Source organism: Ipomoea triloba, chromosome 8 (genome assembly GCF_003576645.1).
Source record: "Ipomoea triloba cultivar NCNSP0323 chromosome 8, ASM357664v1".
Lineage (NCBI taxonomy): Eukaryota > Viridiplantae > Streptophyta > Magnoliopsida > Solanales > Convolvulaceae > Ipomoea > Ipomoea triloba.
In genome coordinates, this window is record NC_044923.1 from 2706827 (window position 1) to 2717288 (window position 10462).

Sequence of the window (10462 nt, forward strand, 5' to 3'; positions counted from 1 at the left end):
AAATTTTATCGTTAAAAATTTTTAAATGAAAATAGGCGCGAAACTTAAGTTATTTTCACATTTTGTCCTACAAGTATAGAATCATTTCAACATTTATCCCCGCCCCCTCCTCCCCCCCCTCACTATTAAAATTTTCAAATTTGGTCATACGACTTTTAAATTTTCTTACCACATTTAAATAAGAACCATTTCAACATTTATCCCCGCCCCCTCCTCCCCCCCTCACTATTAAAATTTTCAAATTTGGTCATACGACTTTTAAATTTTCTTACCACATTTAAATAAGAACTAAAAAATGTCTGTTTAATTATTTGATGGAATTTTGATTTTAGCATTTTTTTAAAATGTTTTCTACTTTATCCTCTATTTTATTTTTTTCCTTAAATAACCATGCATTACATTAGTATAAACTTTAGCCTATTTATTATTGGTTGTTGAGTAATAATTTTTTGCCTAAATTTAGTTGTTTGTCTTTGAGAAATTTTACATATGTGGCCCTGAAGTAATTACAAGTTCACATATTTTTATAAAGTATTGGAACTATCATTGTATGCATTTGAGAATTGAGAAAAGAGATCCAGGGAATTTAGGGAAGGATGAACTATAATTTTAACATGGGATAATATTCAAATTAGCCATTGAACGTAACTTCAAAGTGCAATTAGACCATTAAACGAAAAAAAAAGTGCAATTAGACCACTCAACACTCCAAATGCATGCAATTTTACCTGATAGCAGGTTACCTTCTGTTTCATCAGGTTGCCTACCTACATGGATGGTAAGTTGACATTTTAAAATATTTTTTTAATACTAAACTTTAAAAATAAAAATAAAATAAAATAAATAAAAAATTTAAAAATTTAATTTAAAAAAAAAAACAAACAAGAAGGCATTTTATTTTTAATTTTTTAATTATTTTTTTTTAAAAAAACAAGGAAGCAGGCATTTAGGTTTTATTTTTAATGTTATTATTTTTTAAAAATTATTTTAAAATGCCAATTCACCATCCACATAAAGCAGGCAACCTGATGAAATGAAAGATAACCTGCTATCGGGTGAAATTGCATGTATTTGGAATGTTCATTGACCTAATTGCACCTTTTTTTCGTTCAGTGACCTAATTGCACTTTCAGGTTACGTTCAGTGGCCAATTTGAACCTTATTCCTTTTAACATCCCTACTCCTTATATGCAATCATTTTTAGCTGATTTTTTGAACTAGAATATCTTAAATTAAATTATATATATCTGTGTGTGTGTAAAAATACAATGATGCAACATTTAAATCATTTTTAACTTTATCTTTACATATAAAAACAAGTCAAAACATTGAAGTGTTTTTTTTTTTTTTTGCAAGTTTGAATGATATAATTACATTTTTTTTTTCAAATAATTCAAGGGTCTATTTGACCTTTATTCTAATTTTAACAACAAATGAGCAAATGATCATACACAAATATATAGGTGAGAGACTAAGAAAAAAATTTTGTTTTTTTTTTCTCTTGAAATTACTAATCATTAAAAAAAATGTACTCCGTAATTAGCTATTAGATTTTCTTTTTTTTGGTGTTGAGAGAAATTAAACTAAGGAAGACCCGTGCGAATGACTCAACGTAAAATGTGTTGACAGAAATTAAATTTATGACATTTGAATACAAGAATTATGTTTCATTCATTCTGTCTCGAACCCGACAGAAAATTTGGGAGGATGTAAATTATGGTAACTCAGTTGAACACAGAGGCTAGACCCCATGTGACCAACCGAGTTGTCCATGCTGAGAAATGTTTATTTATTTGTTGAGCCAATATAGCGTAGCTAAACGCCCAATTAAATGTTTGAGCAAGTAATTACAGCAACAATAATGATTCATGAAACGGTAATTGATCTAGTAAGTACATTGCAGGGTGTTACATTGAACAACCTTTTTTTATAACTAAAATCTAACCTTTTTTTTTTTTTGAGTACTAAAAAAAAAAAAAAAAAAGAAGTTAAATTTTCTTATTTGTAGTATTTGACTATTTGCTTAACATTATTCTGCCAACATCTTTAATTGGGATGAAACTCGAACCTGTAACATTTCATTTGGAATAGCTACAGTGATGCCATCAAATCCATAAGGTCCTTTTGGGGTCATAATATAATCTCATACAAAAATCACGACAGTGATGCCATCAAATCCATAAGGTCCTTTTGGGGTCATAATATAATCTCTTACAAAAATCACGATTGACGTGTTATTATTTTGTTGAATGTATATATTTTTTTCTTTTTTAAAAATTAATGTCACATCAAGTAGTGATTTTAATTAATAAAAAAAATTACTGATGATTTTTAATTGACTAGACTCACAATAGATTAGGTATTTATGAAAAACAAGGGCAGGATATTAATAAGGCTTTGGGTCTTGGCAAATTTTTGTGGTCTATATAGTTACGTGGATCAAAAATACAAAGTACATTTTTAATATACTAAAAGTACTTAAGTCATAGTCATGGTGCATGATGATTCATTTTCAATGGAGAAAAAGAAGTTTAGCTAGTGACATTAATCAAACTAGGTTTAGAGATTGCACAAGCATATATAATTGCAGTATTGGTTGAAGAAACAGGGGAATACTGTTAACATTTTAATATTTAAAAGAATCCAGTTTTAACAAAATTAGTTAGAAAATGGTGCCCAGAAGTAGCTGCAGAAGCAGAAATGAGCATCCCGCTCTCTCTCTCTCTCTCTCTCTCTCTCTCTCTAAATTAGATTAGGAAAACCAAGATTCACTAATGAAAAAGAATCTAGGATGTCTTCTGTTTCTTTGGGTTTCTTGGAGCCAGAACAAAGTCATCATCTGATCCATCATCAGAGTCATCATCCTCCTTCTTGCGCTTGTTTGACTGTTTTGGTTTGGCTTCAGACCCTGCAGCTTTCTTTCTCTGTGTAGACACAGCCGGAGAAGGCGTCTGCGTCTTCTTAGCGGGCACAGGAGAAGCAGCGGTGGTTTTCTTGACAGATTTCTTTGGCGAAATGTGCTTCTGCTGCTGTGCCTTTTTCTTAATCGTCTCGAAAACTTCCTTCGCCTTGTCCTTGGATAGCAAACCAGACTCCATCATCCTGCCAGAAACATACATATGAAGTGTATATATTGAGTCGGGATTGGCTACAACACGTGTAAATGAAACATATATATTCTGAATCCATCGAGCAAGCAAAGCTTTTGAAATCCATAACAGCAATGATTAGCCTTAAGCCGTTCAACTCATTTGCAGATATATATCCTAAAAAAAAGAAGCTGGGGTATAGCAACTATGAAGAGAATGGATGCAATGAATCAAATAAAATATAGCTGTGCATTAAATGATCAACAATAATTTATTATCATTTCCCTTTTCCTTTCTCGTATAGCCAAATTATAAGTCTTGGTTGACTTAGATGATGGAATTCATGTGGCGGTGAGAGGAATTTACCCAAGGAAACAATCACAGTGGTTAAGTAGCTTGTATTTCAACGCAAAATGATTTTATTATAACTTATAAGCATCAAGTAAACAGAGGAAAAACAGATAAAAGAAGGTGGCATCCATCAGAAGTCAAAGTGCCACCAGTACCATAAAAAATTGGCAGCTAGGGAAAGCACTTCTCAAATGTAGTTGCCCAGAAGACATTTTCGAGTTATTTGGGGTTTAAATCTGACATTTTGGAAAACCCACAAAGCTCTAATAGCATTGCAATGGAAAGCATAGATGAAAAAAATGTCAAAATGGCATACAAACACAGCAATGGGCAACACATTTTTAACCCATTCACTAATATGCCCTTGACAATCATTCGTGTATGATTATATTCCTGGGCTAAGTTTCAAATTTGATTTTAAGTTATGAGAATCTAAAACAAGTTCCATGCTGATAAAAAAAACGTCTTAACTTTTACTCTAACGCAATTATTCTTTGATCTTAGACCAAACATTCACCAACATCCCTTTTCCCGTGAATCCTATATTGTAAACCAAGTTAGAGAATACCATCATTGAAGTAGCTTGAGAACCATATAAATCAAAGATGATGGCAAGGCATAGCAAACTAGACAGATAATGAGCTCCAAAGCATAATCACTAGATACTTACCAGATTGCAGCCATGTTACTTTCTGGCAATTGGTTGTACAAAGATTCATAAAAAAGCCTCGATGGGTCTCTCTGCAACCAAAAACAAAACAAAAGAATACTCCATTAGCTGCAAACATTCCCAGAGAACACAGTGCAATTGGGTGAAGTATGCAATCAAAACATCAAACAAGCAATTGAAACATTTTTTTTATTTCTTTTAATGCAATTTAAGTTGAAAACATTTCAATCTTTCCTCCCAACTAGTAAGGAAGAGGATAGTGTGAGTCTTAGTAGCAAGCAAATTGATCAGTTCCAATTGCACATATTTTGCTTGTTTTCACTCAATTGCACGAAAACGATAAGTTTATTGCTCGATTTGACATTTTTTCCTATTTGCAAAAGCATACCTCCTCTGGAGGGTCTCTCTTCTGGCCAGGCAAATCATAAACCTTCTTCTCACGCTTCTTCCCATTCTGCTCTGCTTCTTTAGTTGCCTTCTTCGCCTTTTTCTGCACCTTAAACCAAAAACACAAGCACAAATCATACAATCAATTCCGAAACCTAATTGAATAAAACATTTACGACATAAAACAAACCTTTTCAGTTTTATTAGCCGCATTTTTGGATTTAGGTTCTTCAAAATCGTCATCGTCCTCTTCTTTCTTCGCTTTAGCTTTACTATCAGGAGCCTTGCTCGAGCTTTTTCTCGGAGCGGGCTTTTCAGCACCGTCTTCCTCCTTCACTTTAGCGGGCGGTTTCTTGGCCTTGGACTGTTTCGGGGCGGCATTGCCGCCGGAACCTTCTTTCTTCCGGTTCTTCAGCATTGAGCCAAGGCATTCCTCCTCATCCTCTTCCTCATCTTCGACGGATTCCTTCTTCAACGCCTTTGAATCTTCAGAAGGCATTTCAATTGCGAAATGGACCCAAATTTGGGGAGTTGAAGAGAGGAAAACAAGGGTTTCTCCGGTTCTCAGTTCTGATTTGCTGAAAACATCGTCTTCAAGATTTGGGCCTCAGACATACAATAAATGGTAAGGCGACGCGATGTAAAAGTTTAAGCCCGCATTGTAATTTGTAAGGAGCGTTATTGCCCAGGATTGAAAATACACTGTGAATTTTGTGTCTTTTTTTGAAGGTGTGAATTTTGTGTCTTATTTTGTGAAATTTTGTATATATGATTATATGAACACAAATTATGTACCTAAATTATATTTAAAAATATATATAATATGTATATGTGTTTTATGTTATGATTTTTTTGTGTCTTGTATTATTAAATTATGTATCTTTACGATTATGAATTATATACCTTATCGGTTCGATTCATGGTTCATAATACTATGTGGACTCTGGTATATGATATAAAATTTCATTGCACGGACCGTGGTCCAAAACTACGTCGTCCCCTGAGATGACGTCGTTATTATTATTATTTTTTTCACGCAACCTGCGTTTTCTTCTCTATTGCATCTTCCTTAACTACACATTGGTCGCCTTCTCCAACTCCATGCCTCTTTGATGGTGACGAGTGACCAGTCACTGATCACTTTTTGCCTGAAATTTTATCCAAATCTCGCTGGTGGGTTACCAGAATTTTAATTACATGTAATAGCATGTCATTAATTCATTTTTGAGCTTTATTACATCAAAATCAATTGTTTTTTTTTTTTTGAATACTATTGACTCTGTTACAATGTAATATCTGTTCATACATACTTTCTCAACCTACTGAAGTACAAAGAGGCAACGCCCCCCATTGAGGATCGAACTTGTGACCTCATCAATTGTTAAAGACTGTAATTGCACTTTTAAAAAGTGTAGAGAGTAATTGACTTTTCAACTAAAATTTGAAGGTCTATTTTACCATATTGTTGTTTAATAGCTAGTAAATAGTAAATACACATGTGAGATAGTATTCTTTATTTTTTTTCTAAAGAAATTAAGACTAGAAATTTCTTATTGGAATGGACATGATTGGGGCTTCAAGCCTTCAATGACACACGCACACAGAACCAAGATTCCTTAGCATCAACTATATATCAACGTTTTCCAAAAAAAAAAAAAAAAAAAAAAAAAAAAAAAAANAAATCATAAACCTTCTTCTCACGCTTCTTCCCATTCTGCTCTGCTTCTTTAGTTGCCTTCTTCGCCTTTTTCTGCACCTTAAACCAAAAACACAAGCACAAATCATACAATCAATTCCGAAACCTAATTGAATAAAACATTTACGACATAAAACAAACCTTTTCAGTTTTATTAGCCGCATTTTTGGATTTAGGTTCTTCAAAATCGTCATCGTCCTCTTCTTTCTTCGCTTTAGCTTTACTATCAGGAGCCTTGCTCGAGCTTTTTCTCGGAGCGGGCTTTTCAGCACCGTCTTCCTCCTTCACTTTAGCGGGCGGTTTCTTGGCCTTGGACTGTTTCGGGGCGGCATTGCCGCCGGAACCTTCTTTCTTCCGGTTCTTCAGCATTGAGCCAAGGCATTCCTCCTCATCCTCTTCCTCATCTTCGACGGATTCCTTCTTCAACGCCTTTGAATCTTCAGAAGGCATTTCAATTGCGAAATGGACCCAAATTTGGGGAGTTGAAGAGAGGAAAACAAGGGTTTCTCCGGTTCTCAGTTCTGATTTGCTGAAAACATCGTCTTCAAGATTTGGGCCTCAGACATACAATAAATGGTAAGGCGACGCGATGTAAAAGTTTAAGCCCGCATTGTAATTTGTAAGGAGCGTTATTGCCCAGGATTGAAAATACACTGTGAATTTTGTGTCTTTTTTTGAAGGTGTGAATTTTGTGTCTTATTTTGTGAAATTTTGTATATATGATTATATGAACACAAATTATGTACCTAAATTATATTTAAAAATATATATAATATGTATATGTGTTTTATGTTATGATTTTTTTGTGTCTTGTATTATTAAATTATGTATCTTTACGATTATGAATTATATACCTTATCGGTTCGATTCATGGTTCATAATACTATGTGGACTCTGGTATATGATATAAAATTTCATTGCACGGACCGTGGTCCAAAACTACGTCGTCCCCTGAGATGACGTCGTTATTATTATTATTTTTTTCACGCAACCTGCGTTTTCTTCTCTATTGCATCTTCCTTAACTACACATTGGTCGCCTTCTCCAACTCCATGCCTCTTTGATGGTGACGAGTGACCAGTCACTGATCACTTTTTGCCTGAAATTTTATCCAAATCTCGCTGGTGGGTTACCAGAATTTTAATTACATGTAATAGCATGTCATTAATTCATTTTTGAGCTTTATTACATCAAAATCAATTGTTTTTTTTTTTTTGAATACTATTGACTCTGTTACAATGTAATATCTGTTCATACATACTTTCTCAACCTACTGAAGTACAAAGAGGCAACGCCCCCCATTGAGGATCGAACTTGTGACCTCATCAATTGTTAAAGACTGTAATTGCACTTTTAAAAAGTGTAGAGAGTAATTGACTTTTCAACTAAAATTTGAAGGTCTATTTTACCATATTGTTGTTTAATAGCTAGTAAATAGTAAATACACATGTGAGATAGTATTCTTTATTTTTTTTCTAAAGAAATTAAGACTAGAAATTTCTTATTGGAATGGACATGATTGGGGCTTCAAGCCTTCAATGACACACGCACACAGAACCAAGATTCCTTAGCATCAACTATATATCAACGTTTTCCAAAAAAAAAAAAAAAAAAAAAAAAAAAAAAAAGAACTATATATCAACGAAGAATAAGAAAGGATATGACAGAACAAAACCCCCACTAAGCAACGAATATATCCTCCCTTTCTTTAAATATCCTACCTGCAATTTGGGTATCCACAAAAGTTAACCAAAATGCCCAAACTTTCCAGTTTCCACCCAAAAAGCCAACCCATATATATATTACACTCCCCAAACCAACTCCACAGACACCCAAAAACACCAAAGAAAACCCCAAAAAAAAAATTAAAAAAATGGGGTGGTTATGGGGAGGCAGAAGAGGGGTGAGCTGGAGAGATCAGACGGTGGACTCAATCACAGCGCCGCCGCTGCCATTAATGGTGCTTTTCGGGCTGGTGGCGTTTTTCATGTGTTTATCTACGTATTTGGACTTTAAGGCGCAGGTGGCGAGGACGAAGAGCAGTTTAAGGATGTTTCTGTTTTTGGTGCCTTTGTTGGTGGTCTTGTTGGTGTATATCAGGCTGGTTAGCTACCGGTTTTTCTATCCGTATGGGCGGCCGGTGTACCGGTCCGGCGGGGGCGGTGACGGCGGGATTGCGCCGTGGGGGTTGGCGGTGCTGGTGGTTTTGCTTCTTGTCATGGTTCATTACCAGGTTTCTATTCAGTCTAGCTGGTTTCCACTCATGTAACTTTTGGTTAAGGCTTTTGCATGCATATATGAAGTGCTTCTATATGGAAAATGATATATATATATATATATACACTCTAATGGAGTATGACTTATGTTACGTGTACAAATTTTATTGGATAAAAAAAGTGAAATAATAAAAACAGTGATCCACTACTTTTTGGATTAATCAGAACGTGACACCTTAACAAGAGTGCGTTGTACTATATAATAGAGTGCGTTGTATGTACTAATTAAAAGTGAAATAATAAAAACAGTGATCCACTACTTTAAAATGCTAGCTAAGAGTGCGTTGTACTATATAATAGAAAAAAATGTTTCAATAAAGAATATGTATGTACTAATTAACATGTCACTTTATTCGAGTATCCGTCTAGATGTTTAGTCGATTTAAGCGGTCCGCTGTCTTTTTATATATGTTGTCGATCTAATCAAGGAGAGGTTTTCATTGCAAGGGTCAAGGAGTTAACCAGTTAGATTCTAAATAACTTGACTATTAAATGACTAACCAAATTAAAGACAGACTAGTTAATTTTTTTTTTCTTTGAGTACTATACATAATGGAGAAGCCATCAGAGAACTCGTTCAAAGACAATATAAACAATGCAATTAAACATTTTTTCAAGGAGACACATTTTTGTGGGAACGTGCTGATTAGCAATTCAAATCAACCCAAATTTTCTCACCCTAAACTTACAATCATTGAGTATCCATTGAAGGCATGAAGTAGTCGATCGTTTGTAAAAATTGATATTGTTGGTGTTGCTAATAAGCATAAATTTGATTTTCAAAAAAAAAAAGGAAAAAAAAAACATAGGTTTGTGTAATCTTATTCTACTTTTTTGTTTGTTCTTACTTAATTTAAAATGTATTCACAAAACAAATGGTGCGAAGATCACACAACTCATGAAAACGAGTTAAACGACTCTTTATTTTATTCTTTCATTCAATTTAATTTAATTCGTGAGTGTAATATAATGGAAAATGGATCTTAAAATGTAATATTTATATTGAAAAATGTAATACTAATTAGAAATAAAGTTTTTGTTATTTATAAGGGGAAGTGTAATATTTTTGAAAAAGAAAATGTAATATTTTTACATGTTGATTTAAAAATACCATTTTTTTTTCAAATGAATTCCATTATAAGTAAAAATAAATAAATTATAGTATTACATTTTCATCTTGACTCGATCCGTATCATGAATAAAGATCAATGGGGCAGTCTTACAGGAGAGCCACTCATTATAGCAATTTGTATCATGAACCATGGTTCAAAACGACGTCGATTTGATATTTAAGCTTTAACAAATTTTGTAGTTTCATGTTTATCATGTTTCAACATAAATTTTATAATTTATTATAGGTACAAAATCAATATTCTAAAGGTACATAATTTCATAACACGAGACACAAAAACTCACAACACAAGACACATACACATGTTATATATTTATTTATTCTCAAATATGATTTCTGTAGATAATTTATGTCCTATAATCACACAATTTCATAATACAATACATCAATTCGTAAAATAAGACACACAATATGTTGCGTGTTGCACATAAATGCATATCACAAGACACAAAAACGTATGTTATATTTACTTTATTTCAGATACAGAGTCCATATGCTTAAACTACAGAATTACATAACATGAGATACAGAAACACATAACACAAGGCACGTACACATATTTTACAGTTATTAAAAAAAAAAAAACTATACAACGTGAACTGAACAACAAACGATCGTCGTTAAAATTAAAATTCAAAACAATGTCGTATAGGACCAGAATTCACAATCCAGTGCGAATCCTAGTCGATGATATAAAAATGGACTCATTAGTGTGTTATAGAGATTTTCAATATTTGTTATAAGAAATGGATCTTTGATTATTTAAACCGCACCTTACATAGTATCAAAAAAAAATAAAAAATGAAGTACTTGTGGTAGTCCTAGTACTCCGTACTTGGCACGAGAACTACGTGAAATGGA

At 33.3% G+C, this 10462-nt stretch overlaps 3 protein-coding genes across 3 annotated transcripts; 1 reads left to right on the forward strand and 2 right to left on the reverse strand.

Moving 5' to 3' along the window:
- Positions 1-2592: 2592 nt before the first annotated feature.
- LOC116026686 (HMG1/2-like protein) lies at positions 2593-5102 on the reverse strand. The gene is made up of 4 exons (XM_031268041.1): positions 4688-5102; positions 4499-4606; positions 4111-4181; positions 2593-3102 (listed from the first exon to the last, which is right to left on the reverse strand). Exons 1-4 carry the CDS (start codon positions 4994-4996, stop codon positions 2787-2789), a joined length of 804 nt encoding a protein of 267 aa, XP_031123901.1. The 5' UTR covers positions 4997-5102; the 3' UTR covers positions 2593-2786.
- Positions 5103-6073: 971 nt separating this feature from the next.
- Positions 6074-6643, reverse strand: LOC116027567 (histone H1-gamma, late-like). Its single transcript, XM_031269269.1, has 3 exons — positions 6335-6643; positions 6188-6253; positions 6074-6079 (listed from the first exon to the last, which is right to left on the reverse strand). The coding sequence occupies exons 1-3, from the start codon at positions 6641-6643 to the stop codon at positions 6074-6076; spliced, it is 381 nt and encodes a 126-aa protein (XP_031125129.1).
- Positions 6644-7952: 1309 nt separating this feature from the next.
- On the forward strand, positions 7953-8633 carry LOC116027886. The gene has a single exon (XM_031269653.1). The coding sequence runs from the start codon at positions 8067-8069 to the stop codon at positions 8460-8462; it is 396 nt and encodes a 131-aa protein (XP_031125513.1). The 5' UTR covers positions 7953-8066; the 3' UTR covers positions 8463-8633.
- Positions 8634-10462: the final 1829 nt, after the last annotated feature.